Source organism: Tachyglossus aculeatus, chromosome 18 (assembly GCF_015852505.1).
Source record: "Tachyglossus aculeatus isolate mTacAcu1 chromosome 18, mTacAcu1.pri, whole genome shotgun sequence".
Classification (NCBI taxonomy): Eukaryota; Metazoa; Chordata; class Mammalia; order Monotremata; family Tachyglossidae; genus Tachyglossus; species Tachyglossus aculeatus.
Window position 1 is genome coordinate 38,382,202 of NC_052083.1, and position 20,181 is coordinate 38,402,382.

The 20,181-nt window shown below is 47.1% G+C and overlaps 1 protein-coding gene across 1 annotated transcript in view; it reads left to right on the top strand.

The window, feature by feature from the left end:
- Positions 1–20,181, top strand: part of MAST2 (microtubule associated serine/threonine kinase 2) — a 165,076-nt gene that overhangs the window by 122,812 nt on the left and 22,083 nt on the right. Inside the window, 4 exon segments of the mRNA XM_038760010.1 lie at positions 2,434–2,588; positions 11,648–11,723; positions 14,091–14,300; positions 19,557–19,658. Of these exon segments, the coding sequence (XP_038615938.1) occupies positions 2,434–2,588; positions 11,648–11,723; positions 14,091–14,300; positions 19,557–19,658 (543 nt within the window).

Below are 20,181 nucleotides of genomic sequence, written 5' to 3' on the forward strand. Positions count from 1 at the left end.
GTGGAAAGAGCACGGGCTTGGGAGTCAGAGGTCATGGGTTCAAATCCCAGCTCCGCCGCTTGTCAGCTGTGTGACTTTGGGCAAGTCACTTAACTTCTCTGTGTCTCCCCCTTCTAGACTGTGAGCCCACTGTTGGGTAGGGACCGTCTCTCTATGTTGCCAGCTTGTACTTCCCAAGTGCTTAGTACAGTGCTCTGCACACAGTAAGTGCTCAATAAATATGATTGAATGAATGAATGAATTGTGAGCCCCACATGGGACAACCTGATCACTTTGTATCTTCCCCAGCACTTAGGACAGTGCTTTGCACATAGTAAGCACTTAACAAATACCAAAATTATTATTATTACATGGACTGTGTCCAACCTGATTCTCCTGTATCTACCCCAGTGCTTAGAATTGTGCTTGGCACATTAAAAGCACTTAACAAGGACCATAAGTATTAATTGTTACAAAGTGCTTTACTGCAGGAAAGAAATTTGGAACTTGATTTGGGGGGTCATCATTAGAGCTGCCAGGCAGTAGAATGTTATTTTACTGGTGACTGGCCGAAGAGAGTTTGCAAAGTCCCTTACATTAAAAGCCCTGAATTACTGTTGAGCCTTGAGAGTGCTCATTCCTTTTCAGATCAAAAGGACCTTTGCATTCGGGATCTAAAAATAATTCCCTTCCCCAGTGGACTTGCTTACAACAGCATGTTATTGTGTCTTAAGCGCAGCAGACCCTAGAACATGATTCTCCTCAGAGCAAGAACCAGGCAAAGGGAATCCCAGAGAGATCGCACTGTGCTTATTTGATATCACTTTTATTTCTGCCGACCCAGCCTAGATCCAAGTTTCGTGAAAGAGGGCGGGTCTGGGCGTCGGAAAGCCGTTCATTCTAATCCCTGCTCCACCACTTGTCTGTTGTATGACCTTGGGTAAGTCACTTCACTTCTCTGGGCCTGTAACCTCATCTGTAAAATGCGAGCCCCACATGGGACAGGGAACTGTGTCCAGCTCAGTTTGCTTGTATCCTCCCCAGCACTTAGTACAGTACCTGACACATGGTAAGCGCTGAACAAATGCCCTCATTATTACTGCCATTATTATTAACTGGAACTTTGGCAGAAAACCAGGCGATAATGTAATAATTTGTACCCAGGATGAATGCATTCGTTCTGAATTCAATCTGAAGACAAAGTTTGAACTGATGATGCATTTAGGAGAGGGTTTTGTAGATAATGGGCTGTCGACTGAAAGAAAGGAAAGATTTGTCATTGGCCATCACCTTTTCCCAACCCAGAGGCGATCCTTAAATTTTTGAGAAGCAGCGTGGCTCCACGGAAAGAGCCCGGGCTTTGGAGTCAGAGGTCATGGATTCGAATCCCAGCTCCGCCACATGTCTGCTGTGTGACCTTGGGCAAGTCACTTAACTTCTCTGAGCCTCAGTTACCTCATCTGTAAAATGGGGATGAAGACTGTGAGCCCCACGTGGGACGACTTGATCACCTTGTATCCCCCCCAGCGCTTAGAACAGTGCTTTGCACATAGTAAGCGCTTAACAAATGCCAACATTATTATTATTATTATTATTTACTATTTACTATGTGTCAAATGCTGTTCTAAGCTCTGGGGTAGGAAAAGCTTAATTGGTCAGACACAGTCCCTGCCCCTTATGGGAGGGACTATCTAAGTAGGAGGGAGAACAGGTGTTTAATCCCCGTTTTACAGTTGAGGAGACTGAGACACAGAGAAGTGAAGTGACTTGGCCAAGGTCACCCAGCAAACCATCGGCAGAACTGGGATAATAATAATAATAATAATGATGGCGTTTATTAAGCACTTACTATGTGCAAAGCACTGTTCTAAGCGCTGGGGAGGTTACAAGGTGATCAGGTTGTCCCACGGGGGGCTCACAGTCTTCATCCCCATTTTACAGATGAGGTAACTGAAGCCCAGAGAAGTGAAGTAACTTGCCCAAAGTCACACAGCTGACAAGTGGTGGAGCCGGGATTTGAACCCATGACCTCTGACTCCAAAGCCCGGGATCTTTCCACTGAGCCACGCTATTCTCTGGATTAGAACCCAGGTCCTCTAACTCCCAGCCTGCGCTTTTTCCATTGCCTCCCCCATTGTCCTTTGCGTCTCTAAGGACATTCAAGGACCTTTCAGGCCCAGCCCTACCGTCAGGAACTCTGAAGGGTTTGCACGCCCGACTCCAGCACTCGGGAATTTTTCTTGGTCTCCATCCTTTTAAGGCTGCCGACATAAACGTAGACCACAAAGAGCTGGTGGTTTGAGCGGCATACTCCCCGCCCTCCGTCTAAACCACCGAACATCGAGTGTCTGGCAGATCTGCCCATTCCACTCCTGAGCCATCCCCTGCTAACTTTCTATGTGTGTGACTCGCTCTCTCTCCCGTCTTTTCTTTTTTTTATTTTTGTGGGCTCAGTCGTCATGCTCATCCCAGGAGAAGCTGCATCAGCTGCCCTTCCAGCCAACGGCCGACGAACTGCACTTCCTGACAAAGCACTTCAGCACCGAGAGCATCACCGACGAAGAGGGGCGACAGTCTCCAGCCATGAGGCCCCGATCCCGCAGTCTCAGGTGAGGCCCCCCCCCCCTCCGAACCCCCTTAACCCCAGCCACCACCAGAGAGACCCCCCCCGGGTCTCACTCTGCTTTCCGGCCCTAAATCAGTGACTAATCATGGGGTCTGAGGCCCTGGAATCAGCTTGAAGGCAAGGACCAGCTTTTCACTAGTCATCAATCAAGAGATCCAATCAATCAGTCAATCAGTCGTATTTATTGAGCACTTACTGTGTGCAGAGCACTGTACTGAGCACTTGGGAAGTACAAGTTGGCAACATATAGAGACAGTCCCCACCCAACAGTGGGCTCACAGTTTAAAAGGGGGAGACAGAGAACAAAACCAAACATACTAACAAAATAAAATAAATAGAATAGATATATACAAGTAAAATAAATAAATAGAGTAATAAATATATACAAACATATACACATATATACAGGTGCTGTGGGGAAGGGAAGGAGGTACGCTAACCAGTCCTTCTCCCACATAGAGCTCACAGCCTTAATCCCCATTTGACCAATGAGGGAACTGAGGAACCAGAGAAGTGCCCAACATCACCCAGCAGACAAGTGGTGGGACCAGGATTAGAACTCAGGTCCTTCTGACACCCAGGCTCTACCCACTAGACCACGCTGCTTCTTAGCCGCGGTTGACATTCCGAAGAAGTACCGTGCCAACATGCAGTTCCTAAAACTTCCCTCGAAAGCTGGCCCGATCCTTTTAGTTGGTGGTTCCTGCAGACTGTGAGCCCACTGTTGGGTCGAGGCCGTCTCTATACGTTGCCAACTTGTACTTGCCAAGCACTTAGTACAGTGCTCTGCACACAGTAAGCGCTCAATAAATATGATTGAATGAATGATATTCTGTGGCTATTCAAATCCCAGCTCCACCAGTTGTCAGCTGTGTGACTTTGGGCAAGTCACTTAACTTCTCTGTGCCTGTTACCTCATCTGTAAAATGGGGATTAAGACCGTGAGCCCCCTCTGGGACAACCTGATCATCTTGTTACCTCCCCAGCGCTTAGAACAGTGCTTTGCACATAGTAAGCGCTTAATAAATGCCATCATTATTATTGTTATTCTCTACAGTGCTCTCCTCCGGAGAGCCACAGAAAACAGAGAGGCACATTGTCTTGCACCCTCTTCGGAAAGAGTTATCCGCTGAAGCAGAGCAACGATATGCCCTCCGGAGACCCGTCCTCATTTCACCTTTCCCTAAATTTCTATCTGCCCGGGGGATTTCCAGTCACCTGAAGCTGTTGGGTGAACTCGATTTCCGTGCCTGGTTTTAGTAAAAGTGGTCAGTACTCCGCTAGGTTGAAATTCCTGATGATTTCTGTCTCCCGAACCACAGTGCAGGCTACATGGCAGTTACCTGGGGATCTTCTAAGGGTAGTTACAAAGTAACCCACAGGAGCAGGTGAGTGCTGCCAGTAGTGACATAGAGCCAGTGGGCCCCCCTAAAATGCCATGTAATGACAGACTAGTTACATGATTTCTGTTGCATTTGTCAAATCTCCATCCAGTGTCCCCCTTCATTCTTGTACCTGTCCTTCTTAACTTTCTACTACCTCTAATTAATTCATCCTAGATGAAAACGAGCTTCAGTAGGAGCATTGATTTTTTTTATCCCCCCAACGTATTTATCGGAGTAGATGACACCCTCTTCGTGTGCTTTTCTAACCCAGTTGCAGTCGGGCTATTAATCCCCTGTCAAAAACATGATTACTAACCGGAAACTCCGGATCCCGAAATAGAAACGACCTTTTTAAATCACAGATTTGTTCCCCAGCGTTAACACGGACTGCCTTCACATCAAGAACTTTCTTACCTCCAAGAGTCAAAGTTACAAGCAAGTGAGCTCCAGGTATACAGGCCTCAGTGGCTCCTCTCGCTCTTCTGTGCTGCGGATCTTGAAAGGTTAACCGAGTTTCCCCCAGAGTCCCTCTTTAAGGATGGCTTCCGCCCCACATGAGTACAGCAGGCTTGTGCGGTCGGATGAAGCAGTCCATCCGTCTGTGGTATTTGAGCGCTTACCATATGCAGAGAGCACTGTACTAAGCGCTTGGGAGAGTCCAGCACCGTAGAGTTGGTATGAGCCCTACCCACAGGGAGTTTACCATCTTCTCTAATTCCCCGCCATCACTCCAGCCAAAACGTGGAATGAAAGGACCCAGTCTTTCACCCTTTCTGGCCCGCCTCTGGCAACGTGCCATTTGCTCAGCGACTCAGATTCAATAAAATTGAAAAGTCGAAATCAGCCAGTCAGCCAGTCGTGTTTAATGACCGCTTATTGTGTGCAGAGCACTGAACTAAGCGCTTGGGAGAGGAAAATATAACAATCAATCAATCAATCAATCAATCGTATTTATTGAGCGCTTACTATGTGCAGAGCACTGTACTAAGCGCTTGGGAAGTACAAATTGGCAACACATAGAGACAGTCCCTACCCAACAGTGGGCTCACAGTCTAAAAGGGGGAGACAGAGAACAGAACCAAACATACCAACAAAATTAAATAGGATAGAAATGCACAAGTAAAATAAATAAATAAATAAATGAATAAATAGAGTAATAAATATGTACAACCATATATACATATATACAGGTGCTGTGGGGAAGGGAAGGAGGTAAGATGGGGGGATGGAGGGGGATGAGGGGGAGAGGAAGGAAGGGGCCCAGTCTGGGAAGGCCTCCTGGAGGAGGTGAGCTCTCAGCAGGGCCTTGAAGGGAGGAAGAGAGCTAGCTTGGCGGAGGGGCAGAGGGAGGGCATTCCAGGCCCGGGGGATGACGTGGGCCGGTCCCAGACACAGTCCCTGCCCACAACGAGTTTACAGTCTAGTGGGGAGACGGGCATTATAAATAAGTGGAGTTTTTTGTTCTTGCTTTTGGGGGGTTTTGTTTTTGGTCAGAAAAATCAGACAAATGGATCTTGGTGGTCTGGTGGAATGTTTTTTATTAAAAATTAGTATTTTAATTGGTCAGATTAACTCCTGCTTATGAAGTAACACCCTTCCTGTAAAATTTGTACATCTCGTCAATTTAGTGGTGTTGAAAGGCTTGAAGATTTTTAATAATAAATAATAAATAAATAATGATGGTCTTTGTTAAGCGCTTACTATGTGCAAAGCACTGTTCTAAGCGCTGGGGCTGTTACAAGGTGATCAGGTTGTCCCACGGGGGGCTCACAGTTTTAATCCCCATTTTACAAATGAGGTCACTGAGGCGCAGAGAAGTGAAGTGACTTGCCCAAAGTCACCCAGCTGACAGTTGGCGGAGCCGGGATTTGAACCCATGACCTCTGACTCCAAAGCCTGTGCTCTTTCCACTGAGCCACGCTGCTTCTCTAATCTCTTTAATCTCTTCAACTTTCAAGTAGAATCATGTTGTGATTATATAATTGACTACTAATGCATTCTGAATCATTGAAGTGGACTAGAGGTTGATCCTGGGATAATTTAAGGAAGCTAATTTTTTTTTTTTTGCCTTCCTTGACATTCTTAAGATAATTGAATCCAGTTACCGCAAGCCATTTTTGATATGTTTGCAGTAACTTGGTTAGGTAATAAGGATATTTGACAGATCGTCACTCAGGGATTGACAACCTGCACACCACCCTATTCGATCCGGAGAACTGTGGCTTTCCAAATCTTCCAAATATAAAATTTTGGCAGGGAGGAGTTCGAGGACTTTTAGACTGTGAGCCCACTGTTGGGTAGGGACTGTCTCTATATGTTGCCAACTAGTACTTCCCAAGTGCTTAGTACAGTGCTCTGCACACAGTAAGCGCTCAATAAATACAAGTGATTGATTGAGGAGAGAGGATAAAGTTTCCCCATGGAACCACTCCCCACTTTTGGCTTGCCCTTCCCACTCCCTGCATCACTTTCCACATGCCTTCCATCTCACCTCCTTGACTCCAATCCACCTGTCCCACACATCCTATTGATTATTATTATTATGATTATTGTATTTGCTAAGCACTTCTGATGTGCCAAGCACTGTTCTAACCGCCAAGAGATACAAGGGAATCAGGTTGTCCCACATGGGGCTCACAATCTTAATCCCCATTTTGAAGATGAGGTAACTGAGGCACAGAGAAGTGAAGTGGCCGGCCCAAGATCACACAACAGACAAGTGGCGGAGCCGGGATTAGAACCCACATCCTCTAACTCCCAAGCCCGTGCTCTTTCCACTGAGCCACGTTGCTTCTCCTGTTCAGGTTGATCTGAATCTAGATCCACAGCCATCTTCAGAAGGGCAGGGTGAATTGAGTAAGGGTCCTAATGGGGATGGACTCTCCCAAGCGCTTTTATCCCATTCTCCCATTTGTGATAATATGGTCTTTCCCTCCGTATCTCGTGTAGGATGCAGCAGGTCGAACTCATTTGTTTTGTCCTGTAGCCTTGAATGCTGCCAGTGTCAAACAATGAATGAGCCATATTTATTGAGCTCTTATTGACTGGGTGCAGAGCACTGAACTAAGCACTTGAGAGGATACAGAATAACAGAGTTGGTAGAGACGTTTCCGGCCCCCAGTGAACTTTCAGTCTAGAGGGGGAGGCAGACATTGATATAAATAAATAAATTAGGGACGTGGTCATAAGTGGTGTGAGGCTGAGGTAGGGGTGAGTAAAGGGTCAAATCCAAGTGTAAGGGCATTCATTCATTCAATGGTATTTATTGAGCGCTTACTGTGTGCAGAACACTGTACTAAGCGCAACCAGAAGGGAGTGGGAGAAGAGGAAATGAGGGCTTAGTCGGGGAAGACCTCCATTTGTAAACTTTGGTTGCCTCCGGCTTACCCTCTTCCTAAAAATCTCTTTTTTCATGTGCTAGTAGAATAGCTGGAATGGAATAATAACCGTCTACTTGGCATTTCAACCAGTTGATCGTCCTTTTATGTCCTTTTTGGTTTCCTCTTTTGTTTAGAGGGAACACCTTTTACAAATTCTATTACCGTCCTCGGGTCATCGAATTCAAAACAAAGACCACTCTGCTGCTTTGAGCTACAATCTATGTTCGTTTTTTTTGGTCATGCTCTGGTCATTGACAAACAAAAAAACCCCTCCTTGTAGCAACCACATTTTATGGCCCAGAATAGTGAAACCATTGCAGATTGCATTCTAGTAAGGATATAGGAAATGAATCCTGTGCAGTTAGTACAGCTGCACAAGATTAGGTTTCCTTATTTAAAAGAAGAAAAAATTAGATTTTTGTTTGATTTCATTAACTGTACCTATCAAAAGAGTAAAGCCTAGGCTCCCATTGTGTCCTAAACAAATAAAGGTTTCAGGATCTATCGCTATTCATATATTCTCATTAGACCTTTTCACTGTGAGCTATACGGCAGATCAGATCCCAGGTTTAAGCCTCTCTGCATTTTTCCAATAAACGCAGCTGTCCATTTGAGGACAAAATTACACATCAGCAAGCAGTGCGGTTTGATTTAATCCCCGTTACCCTACAGTTTTATAAGGTCTCATTGATTAAAATCATAGGTGTCATTTCCAGAAAGTAACTGAATTTGATATCCCCCCCCACGGGGGTCACTGAGGTTAGGTGGGCGAGCCTTTATTTTGACAAGCTCGAAACCCGCTACCTGAATTGCAGGGGACCGGATTGCCACTTAGAGGGCTTCTTCCTAGAGACGACGAAGCAGAGGAGATTTTTTTCATTTTGCCAGTGAGCTCCTCTCGAGAGCACGCTTACGAAGCTAACAGGGACAGCGACCCACCAGACAACTCTCTTTTGCTATGATGCCCACACTCAAGACCAGTCTAATCAAAATTTTGGTACGGCTCCTCCCCGGCCCAGCCGTTAAATATAGAAACCGACCGCAGGACGTTGTTCTCAGATCTCGATTTAGTAGCCAAATCTCAGATCCCACCTCCTCATCTACGTGAAAATTCCTTCACGGCATTTCCCCCGACGGGTTTCGCCACCCGTTCAGTATCGACTCTCACTTCTGTCAGTTAATGTCTCAAAGGTGTCAGAGACCAACCCGTCATCTGGTAGCCTTTGGTTAGTCAGTCAATTATCCATATAATTACCTCCATGGCCTCCTGGACAAAATGCATCTTTTTCCGTCCCGATGTAATGCATGACCTCACAGTCTTGCCATACTCAATTAGACATTTAATTTGATGGGTTATTTGGGGAGGTTTCCTGTTTTCTGAGGCAATTTGGAATTTGATCCTCAGGCCAAGTCCGTAGCTGAGCACCTACTAAATAACTTGGTCACGTCCGGTAATTGATCAGTCTTATTAATATGCTCTCAAAAATATTATCCCTAGCTGCATGGCTGATGGATTAAAAAAAAGGGGGGGAATAATCAGCTTGATTCGTGGCATTCTAGACTTGTTCTATAGAAGCTGGCTTTTGTTGCAGCCACTTGCTATTGGGTTTTATTTTCTCTGGCATCTGGCAGGCTTTTTGAAATAAAGCCAAATGTTCCGTTCTCCCAGTTAATGTTCTTTTAGTGGCTAAAACCTTGCCTTAAGTCCTGAGCAAGAGACAGTGAATGATTTGTGCAGAAATCCAGCGGCAGGAGTAGGTGAGTTCTTAGGGAGGATACATGTCCAAATTTGTTTATGAAGGCAAGGGAAGTGAAAATATGTGTCATTAAAGGAAACTAGTAAATATGTTTTCCTGGAGAAAGTCCTGTTGACCCTTCCCAAATTGTAACTGATTTGGGCCTGGGTTTTATTCTAGACTGTAAATGTAAGGTTATTTTTTTTTAATGTTGTCATATTTTTAAAATGTAGCATGCCAAAGAACTCCTTGAACGTTGAGCTGTTAAGGCATTTTGGTCAGTATCTATTAATGCCTCCTGAAAATATTTCATAGGAAATTTTGCTTTATTCCAACGTGACCAACTTTAACACGCCCAAAGGACTGTTGAAATCCGGCCATACGGGAGAACATTTTTAATTTTCTTGGCAAGTTTGCCTCCTCCCGAGTGATGTGGATTGACTGGCGTTCATGCTTTGCACATTTAGTAACTCTGAGGTAAAAATATCAGGGTGCCTGTCTGGAGAAGCTGGGTTCCTCCAGTCAGTCAATCGTATTTATTGAGCACTTACCGACTGCAGAGCATTGTACTAAGCATTTGGGAGAGTACAATGCAACAATAAACAGATTCCTTGTTCATACCAAGCTTACAGTCTCCTCTGGGTGCTCTGTAGCCCAAGCAAGGCTACCTAACAATTGGAAAGCTTCACCATTTTATTTTTAAAGATATTTGTTAAGCACCTACAATGTGCCAGGCACTGTCCTAAGCTCTGGGGTAGATACAAGCTGATCAGGTTGGACATGGTCCGTGTCCCACGTGGGGCTCATAATAATACTAATAATACTAATAATGGTATTTGTTAAGCGCTTACTATGTGCAAAGCACTGTTCTAAGCGCTGGGGGGGTACAAGGTGATCACGTTGTCCCACATGGGGCTCACAGCTCATGATCTTAACCCCCATTTTACAGATGAAGTAACCGAGGCCCAGAGAAGTCAGGTGGACTTCCCCAAGGGCACGCAGCAGAGACGGGGCAGAGCCAAGATTAGAACCCAGATCCACCGATTCCCAGCCCCGGTTTCTCTCCGCTTGGCAACGCTTCTTCATTATTGCTACAGTATCCCTCCCCACCCAAGCTTGCCAAGTACTGGAATAGACCCAAGACGATCAGCTCAGAAAGAGACTGTCTCCAAAAAGAACCGATTGAGCCGTCCACATGAAGAGTAGAAGGGAGGCGGCATTGCATAGTGGAGAGAGCATGGGCTGGAGAGTCAGAAGGACCTGGGTTCTAATCCCGGCTCTGCCAGTTGCTTGCTGTGTGACCGTGGGCAAGTGACTTAGCTTCTCTGTTCCTGTTTGCTCAACTGTAAAATGGAGTACCTTTTCTCCCTCCCACTTAGACTGTGAGCTTTACATAGACAGGGGCTCTGCCTGACCTACTTGTATCTACCCCAGAGCTTAGAACTGTGACAAATAAGTAAGTGCTTAACAAATGCCATTAAAAAATAAAAAGTGAACCTTTTCAGAAGCTGTTGCAGTCATAAATATCTTTTTAGATTTTCAGTACAAAACGGGGAAACAAACACTGAGTCTGTTCAAATCACCCAAATATGCATTCGAAAAAGAAGATGCGATTAATTCCTAAAAGAAATAAATAAAAACCATGAAATGAAGAGAAGCCATTACCCACTGCAGGCAATCGAGCATGTACCTAAGTGCGTAATTAATTTTTATCTAGCTGATCCATTCAACCTTTGGGGCTACTTATCCACGGAGTGAGTCATAGCATTTATACGCTGACCGTGTATTTTGATGAAACAAGATGCAATTGTTCTTTGAAAATGCCCAAGTAGTGGTGATGGTATAGCATCCCTCAAGATTTAGTAGCCTAGTGGGAAGAATGTCTCCAAGACATTTTTCTTGAATGTGAAAGAGAATGGCCCCTGTGTTACATTAAGAAAATACAATTTTTTAAAAAAGCCAGCCACCCAGATGGATGGTACAATGTGTATTTCGCATCCTGTTCTCTCCAGGAGACAAGATGTGTGAGTGTTGCGCTGGATTTGTCTAGTTGATATTTGCCTCGTGGATATCGCCCATCATGGACCGTCTCTCGATAAGCAATTGACTAATAAGGGATTGTCCCAAAGGTCCAGCGATAAATGCAGTAGAGGCCGGCAGAGAGGGTGATGGCATCGGAAGTTCTGACTTGCCTTTAAAGCAATGCTACCTGGCATGGAGAAGGGTGGAAAAAGAAGTCTGTGGGAGCCATGAGCTGTGGTGGGAGGCTGGCTTGGGGAGTGGGGGTACAGCTGATTTGAAATTTTTAAAAAACCAGTTAGCCCAGGATGGGAGCACAATCCAACTCTTCACAGGGGTCGAGGCTAGGAAGGACCAGGGGGCGGGGGCAAAAAGGGTAAATTAAAATCATTCTTGAAGGTCCAGGAAGAAGGGGCTAGCCCCTGAAAGCCACAGTAGGGTTGGCCAGTAGCCGCCTCCAGACCGATGTTTAACCATGAAAATCAAGGTGAAAAAGTAATGTGCCTTTCGTTTCTTTTCCAGCCCTGGCCGCTCCCCAATTTCCTTTGACAGTGAAATCATAATGATGAATCATGTGTACAAAGAAAGATTTCCCAAGGTAAGGACCAGCATATCGACCAGATCGTCGTTTGGTTTTTTTTCCCCCCACAACAACTGGAGCCTCTGTGAAGGAGGAACAGATTTGCCCGTTCTGTTTGCCATAGATTCTCAGCCCCTCCATTTATTTTGAGACTTTTCAGATTCACAAGCCTCCTCGGCATACCGTCCCAGCAGTCAGGCCAGAATAGGGAAAAAAGGGGAAAAAAGCAGTCGGTCAGCAAGAGGGATCTCCTCGTTTGCTTCCAGCTGTTTCTCCCTGGGATGCCATTCTGCTTTCTCAAGGAGTAGGCTGAAGGGGTCCTGCCAGTGCCCACGGGATGAACAGGATCAAGTGAGTTAAGAGTAAGGGAGACCACCCAAGAGCTTCCCTCAGATTTGGGAGCCAACCGGCTTTATAGCGCTGGGGGCTAGTGAAGGAGCCGGGCTGGACATCCTCCAGCATGACCAGTGCCGAAGAAGCCAGGCTTGACATCAGAGGGCGATTTAATGCATGTGACCCATTTGTCCCAGAGAAGAAAGATATCCTGTCCTCTTATCATTGCCCCCTGACCCGGATTGGTTTCCCAAAGAGGATTGGGATGTTTGGATTGGGAGGGGGAGCAGGGTCTAGGTCCGAAGGGGCTGACGTCGGGGGAGAAGAGGGAGGACAGTGGAGGTGGAATGGTTACTGTGGGGTAGAAGAGGGAGGAGAGTGGAAGTGGAAACATTACTTTAGGGTAGGACGGAGTGGGGCCTCCTTCAGAGGGGAACAGAGAGCAAGTGTTCATCCCCATTTACATCTTCATCCCCATTTTGCAGACGAGGGAACTGAGGCCCAGTGAAGTGACTTACCCCAGATCACACAGCAGACATGCGGTGGCGTTGGGATTAGAACCCAGGTCCTTCCGAATCCCAGGCTTTAGCCACTAAGTCATGCAGTGCCGAGGCTCTAACTCTCCCGTCTGCTGTGTGGCCCCAAGCCCTCAGGAGGGGTTCAATAAAAGCCTCCAGTTGATAGAAGTTGCAGATTCAGATCGGATGGGTCCTCCAGGATCCCAGTGGGGTTTGGATGAGTTTGGGGCGATTCCTTAGGTCCGCTGCAGCTCTTCCTCATCCTTCTCTTCCTCCTCCTCTTCCCCCTCAAAGGTTTCAGGCCTTGGGGTTTCAGCATGGCAGCTGAACTGGTACTACACCAGAGTACCGGCCCCAGCACTATAAAGCCGGTTGGCTCCCAAATCTGAGGGAAGCTCTTGGGTGGTCTCCCTTACTCTTAACTCACTTGATCCTGTTCATCCTGTGGGCACTGATTTACTACACCAAAGTGGTTTCATGCAGTCCGGGGAGCATTTCGCAGGGGAGCCTACTTCAGTCTTACACATAGGCTGGGCTCCCTTCCAGTTTAGAACCAGTACTGGGGCCCACTGGAGCCCCAGGTGTAAGCGGGAAGCTGTGGTGAAGGCAAGGAGGCTTAGGGGACGTCCGGTCGAAGCAAATAAATATTACCAGTTGTGAGTCCCAGATTCAGTCACATGCCAAAGGAGGATGTATGGCAGATAAGCACCAGAGTGGGTGGCTCAGTCTACTCCCTCAGGGAGTAGCGAAGCCGTCTCCATGACAGGGTGGTCAATCGGCAGTACTTATCGAGCGCTTACCGCACCGATCACTTGGGAAAATACGGTGCAGCAGAGACGCGATCCCTGCCCACAAGGACCTTTCCGTCTGTGTGGGATTTGAGGTCTTAGCGGTTGACTCTGAAGAGCCTCAAGGGGATCGGGAGGGGTGGGTCGGGTGCTCAGCCCATCCCCTAGGGAAAACGAGGCAGAATCTAGGTGTATCTGGAAAGGACCAAAGAAGGGGGAATGAACTATCTGAAACCGAATTGTCCCTGGCCCCAGCTCTGGGAGTTTTAAGCCCTTGGCTCTGAACTGCGGGAAGTTACCTTTTTGTGGCCTAAAACCTTCCCAAGCACAAGATTCACTCTGCATTTGAGATGACGCCTAGGAAAGATAGGATCTCTTCTCCCACCCCCACCCCGAGGACCCTCCATCCCCCTTTGTGGTGTGCAGCTAAATGGCAGGGTCATTCATATTGTGAATTCATATGTATACATCTGTATTCACCATCATCACAAAAAGCAAGCAGTCACTGACATATAAGAAGCAAAATGTTTTACTGGACAACTGCTAATTCAAGAACATTGAATTTAGTCATGGTTTTAATCTGGCAACACCTTCCCTGTCCTAAAAGCCAGGACCGCATCACCTGGATTCACCCTTTGTGCCGGTGAAGTGCCCTTCTGCTTATGCGTAGGTTAGAGGGCTCCGAAATTCCAGTAAGTTGAGAGTTGTTTTGGTTTTTTTTTTGTTCTGGTCTCTGTCATTTTTAGGCCACCGCACAGATGGAGGAGCGGCTGGCTGAGTTTATTGCCTCCAATGCTCCAGAGAACGTGTTGCCGCTAGCAGATGGAGCCCTGAGTTTTATTCATCACCAGGTTATTGAGATGGCCAGAGACTGCCTAGACAAATCCCGGGACGGACTTATCACTTCACGGTACTTCTACGAACTGCAGGAGAATTTGGAGAAACTCCTGCATGATGTGAGTACCTTTAAATGTCACCGGACGATATAAGGTTTGGTGACCCGCCTTCGTGTTCAAGCTACAATCTCTTGAACCCGACCTAGGAAAAACGTCAGTGAGGTGACACCTTTCCACGCAGAAATCCTGGCGAGGAGAATGCTGGTACCTTCGAGGGCTGAGTGAAAGTACTAATAATATTTATGGTATTTAAGCGCTTACTATGTGCCAGGCACTGTCCTAAGCGCTGGGATGGATATAATCAAATCGGGTTGGACACAGTCCCTGTCCCACGTGGGGCTCACAGTTTCAGTCCCCGTTTTACAGATGAGGTAACCGAGGCATAGAGAAGTGAAGTGTCTTGCCCGAGGTCACAAAGCAGACAAGTGGCGAACGATGGGAAACAGTGACGTCTCTGAGACCCATGACTCTTCAACTAGTGTCAATCATATTTATTGAGCACTTACTGTATGCAGAGCACTGTACTAAGCGCTTGGAAGAATGCAGTGCAATAGTGTTGGTAATCCTGAAGATACGGCGGCCCGCTTGAGGTGTCCCATTACAGGTTAACTGGGTTGAAACAGCACAACTAGAAAGTCCTGCCGTCTCGACGGGGATGGGAAGAACTCGAGGGAGAGTATGCCCAGGGTGGTGGCTGACCAGCCTTTATGCAACTTCGAACACGAGCGCTTAGAACAGTGCTTTGCACATAGTAAGCACTTAATAAATGCCATTATTATTATTATAGTGCCTCACACGGAGAAATGATTTCTCGCATGCTCATAGCAATTCTGTAATCACTTCTTTCAGCGTTCACCTGTGTACCGGCACTGGTCGCATAAAATGTCCATCCAGTAGGGTTATTTTCTGGAAAATTGTGAGACCACCAACTCCACCCAAGTCTGCCCGTGTCCTTCTTTGAGCCGGTCACTGTAGCCATTCATGGAACTGGGGAGCGCCTAGCAGGTTCGGGGAAGAGAATCCACGTAACTCCGTTCCCGTGTCTAGCCCAGGTTCAAAATGTGGAGAACAATTGCGAGCTGCTGAAGAGATTCGATCGTTCCCCGGGGACGGTCACCGGTCTCAGCCAGTTTGACTCTGACTGCCTCTTGGGTTCCAAACCCATGGCTTAATGGTGAGTTGTGGCTGAGTGAATTAGATAGAAAGTTCAATAATTCATTCCACCGTTATTTATTGAGCGCTTACTGTGTGCAAAGCACTGTATTAAGTGCTTGAGTGAGCAAAATGTAACAATGAACAGCCACATTCCCTACCCACAACGAGCTTATAGTCTAGACACAGGTAGAATTTGAAGGGCTTTTGAATACCACCTCTTTCTCCCGTTTTAGGTGAATCTTGGTTTCCCTGCCCCGGAGAGGGATAAGGCAGAACCGTTATTTGTGGCACTCTGTCGGGAATCTATAGGTCACGGTTGCCTTGACTCTGATTACATTGAAGGGGAGGAGGAGAGGGAGAAAGAGGGAAGTTGATCCTTAGCGTTCAGCGGAAGGTTGTTCTGAGATTGGGACTTGGTAATAATTATGGTACTTGTTAAGCATTTACCATGTGCCAAGCACTGTTCTAAACCCTGGGGTAACTGCTCTTAAGGGTGAGCGGGGACCAGAACATGAAAAGAAAGGGCCCACGGAAGAGGGACAGTTCAAGGAAGAGACGAGGGGAGCCCTGGGAGAAAAGGGACGCTTCTCTCCTTTTCCTTGGCATTCTGTCCATCTTTAATGCCTTTAACTCCCATTTTCGGTTTTGAAGATTTGACCATTTGGGTTTTCATCTTTTTTTTCCTTACCTTCCAACATGGAAACTTTCGAAAATGAAAAGAAATATTAGAGACGCAGCTCATAGTGGTAAAAGAGATAGGAATCTGTCAAGGTCCTTGACCCCCATTACATCCAGCATGAGAGAGAACAAGTATCTCCATTTATTCCTGGGCAAATTGGTTCCCCCTCTTTCTAAGGAAACTTATTATTATTATCATTAATAATAATAAAGATAACAGTATTTAAGCACTTGTGATTTGTCAAGAACTGTTGTAAGCACTGGGGTAGATAGAGGTTAAACAGGTCGGATGCAGTCCCTGTCCCTCACAGTCTAAGTAGGAAGGGAGAACAGGTATTTCATCCCCATTTTACAGTTGAGGAAACTGAGGCACAGAGGCATGACTTGCCCAGGGTCGTACAGCAGCCAAGTGACCGACTCAGGATCGGAACCCAGGTCCTCTGACTTCCAGGCGTCCGGTCGTTGCTGTTAAAGAAGTAGTGATTGCTCGGGAGGCATTTATCAAGCACTTACCATGTGCTAAACTCCAGGGTCAAATCGAGGTTATGAGATCGGACACGGTTCCAGGCCCTGGTGGGGCTCACCACTCTCTCTTACCCCCGTTTTACAGATGAGGAGACTGAGGCCCAGGGAGGTTAACTAGTTTGCTCACGGTCACAATCAGTGGCACTTATCGAATGCCTACTGTGTGCAGAGCGTAGAGCGCGGGCCTCGGAGTCAGAAGGACACGGAGACTAATCCCGGCTCTGCCACTTCCTTGCTGTGACACCTTGGGCAAGTCATTTCACTCCTGTGCCTCAATTCCCATCTGTAAAATGGGAAGAGTGTGAGCCCCATATGAGACAGGGGACTTTGTCCAACCTGATTGTCTTGTAATCTACCCCAGCGCTTAGAGCAGCGTCTGGCACACAGTAAGCCCTTAAATACGTTAAAAAAAGGAGATAAGCGCTCAATAAATACAATTGAATGAATGAATATCGATGATCATCAGTGGGATCACAAAGAGGCTTGGATGAGAATTGTTTTCTTCAGGCACGCAAACCCACCGGCAGTTCAGGCATCTTGGTGGAGACCCGGGTTTTCGCCTTGTTACCGTTGTTGACGTGCACGTTCTGGTGATTGGTCCTTTGGAACCCCAGGGGGAGGCCGGTGATTTTAATTTCACGCCCCAGTAGGTACTGTTAGTGACGGATGGGTCTTTCAGATAAGGAAATCGCTGTGTAAATTATCCCATCACCACTTCCAGTACACGTGTCAGCGGGATCGGCTCGGGGTGTGGAGGAATGGCAGGAGTCGCAGCCCTTTCCCCTCGCCACCCCCCACGCCGCCTTCCCTCCCTCTCCGAGAAAAGCTGGAGTGACAACGGGACCCTACGGGCGAACGTGCTGCCCTCCAGCCCCTTCTAATTAGACCGCGCTCGCCATCCCAGAGAGGGGGCTAGGGGCAGGCGGCCATTCGGAACAGAGCGCGGCGATTCCCAGACCCCGTGGCCAGGGCGGACAGCAAACGCCACGTCGGGAGCCATGTCGGGAGCGACCCACAAGAAGGGGAAACCTGAAGAAGTTATTCTGCTGAGGATTTTGGAAGAGCGCTGGGCAGAGATTATGGCTGAGTGGTTGTTTCAAGTTGTGTTTGATTTCTATGGTCTTGTCATTTGTGCCATTTTCTCTCTCTCACTCTCGCTCTCATTTGCCTGGCAAACGGTTCCTTTTTGATTTTCAGGGAAAATATCAGTTCATACCAAAATCTGATACGTTTTTTAACAGCTCCCTGTGTCCCTCCTGTAAGTTACTAAGGTCCCGTGAGCTTGGTGGAAGGAAACAAGTTTTTGGCATTGTAGAGGCAGAGCCTAAATCTGTTCTGAGGTAGTGTTCACATAGTGGATGGCTATTCGGATTGCAGGGCTGTTGCATCAGGGATCCAATCGTCCATTGTGCTGGTTCTCTGGAGTAACCTGCACATCCACCCAAAGACCCAGAGGCAGGAATGTTCCTCAGAGCACTTTTGAGCATGCAAAAAACACTAGGTTTTGCTATTGGTGCCTCTTTTAGAAATTCCCACTGGAGACCATTGGTCGGTAATACTTACCTGGTTTTTCCCCCCATGAGGTTCTAAATTTAGAAATAGCATTTGCTCTTACTAGAGGGGATCAAAATACTGTTTCCTCTGGCTGGCATTTGCAGTGTATCCAATCATAATTTCCTACCTGTGTTCTGATGAACAGAGAACAGGAGATCTTTCCCATTTGTTTGAGGTTCCTATTCGATTGCAGTGGCATCCCCAGGTTTTTAACAGCAGAGAAAATTTGATGTGTTAAGAAAAGAAGCTTCAAATAAATAAATCACACTCTTTTCTCACAAACTTTCCAGGAGGTTGTTGATCAGTCTTGGTTTCTAGGTGTGTGTCTGTCTGTCTCTCTCATTCCCATTCTTCTGTTTTCCATTTTTGTCTTAATGAGCATTATTAAATGATTCACTTTTCTCCACCTCCATTCCTCCTACCTCTTTTATGCCTGGGCCCTTGTTGATAAAATGTTATGCCCACAAGCAACTGGAGAGCTCCATGGTCTTGTTTATCTCTCAGCCAGTGTTGGGACCCTATTTCCAAGGCTGTGCTTGAACATAATGTGGGGCTTTATAGATGGTTTCTTTTTTTCATAATGGTATTTGTTAAAGTGCATTCTATGTGCCAGGCACCGTACTAAGAACCAGGATAGACACACTCATCAGGTCGGACACAGTCCGTGTCGCATGTGGGGCTCACAGTCTTAATCTCCATTTTACAGATGAGGAAACTGAGTCCCAGAGAAGTGAAGTGACTTCCCCTAGGTCACACAGCAGACAAGTGGTGGAATCGGGATTAGAACCCAGATCCTCTGGCTCCCAGGCCTGGGTTCTCTCCACACTGCTTCTCTGTTTGCCTCATGATTTTTCCTCCCAAGAACATTATCAGTTTAAATCCAGTACCCCACAATAAACCTCAGTGGATATTGTCAACTTTAAAACCTGAGGTACTGTCCTGGGAAGGGTCACTTGTTAGGTACATTACGGTTGGATTTTAATCAAGTGAGAAGGCAGCGTGGTCCAGTGGATAGAGCGTGGGCCTGGGAATCCTAAGACCTGGGTTCTAATCCCAGCCCCGCCACTTGTCTGCTGGGTCGCCCAAGGTCAAGTCACTTCACTTCTCTGTGCCTGAGTTACGCCATCTGTAAAATAGGGATGAAGACTGTGAGCCCTGTGTGGGACAGGGACTGTGTCCAACCTGATCATCTTGTATCTACCCAAACGTTTAATACAGTGCCTGGCACATAGTAAGTGCTTAACTAGTACCATTTAAAAAAAAGTGGGTTACTTGAGCTTGGCTGTGCCCGGCCCCAGATTTTTAATGACCAAGGCCCTAGACTGCCCTGGCCTGGTCATAGGCTGTGCTGGTGTGAGATGCCTAGAGGTTTGGAACGATAATGTCACATTTTGTCCCCTACAGGCCCACGAGAGATCCGAGAGCTCCGAGGTGGCTTTTGTCACCCAGCTGGTGAAGAAGCTGATGATCATCATCGCGCGCCCAGCACGACTGCTGGAGTGCCTGGTGAGTGGGAGGAGGAGGAAGGGGAGGGGTCCGTCAGCTCCAGTGGGATGTGGCAGGGCGTGAAGAAGATCCACCCTCTCGGGAGTGATGCCAGGAAACTGGGAATTGGCCATCTCATGGATCCTGGCAACTCAGACCACCTCTTTTGAGGGTGATGATGATGATGATGGTGGCATTTGTTAAGCACATACTACGTGCAAAGCACTGTTCTAAGCGCTGGGGGGGATACAAGGTGATCAGGTTGTCCCTCGTGGGGCTCACGGTCTTAATCCCCATTTTACAGGTGAGGTAACTGAGGCCTGGAGAAGCTAAGTGACTTGCCCAAAGTCACACAGCTGACAAGTGGCGGAGCCAGGATTAAAACCCACAACCTCTGGCTCCCAAGCCCGGGCTCTTTCCACTGAGCCAACTGTGTCTAGGGAACCCTTCATCTGGCCAGTTTGTGTTTGCACTTCTCTGGGTAGATATCAAAATACCAACCCTTTCTGAGTAAAGGAGTGTTTCGGGAATAGCTGAGGATCGG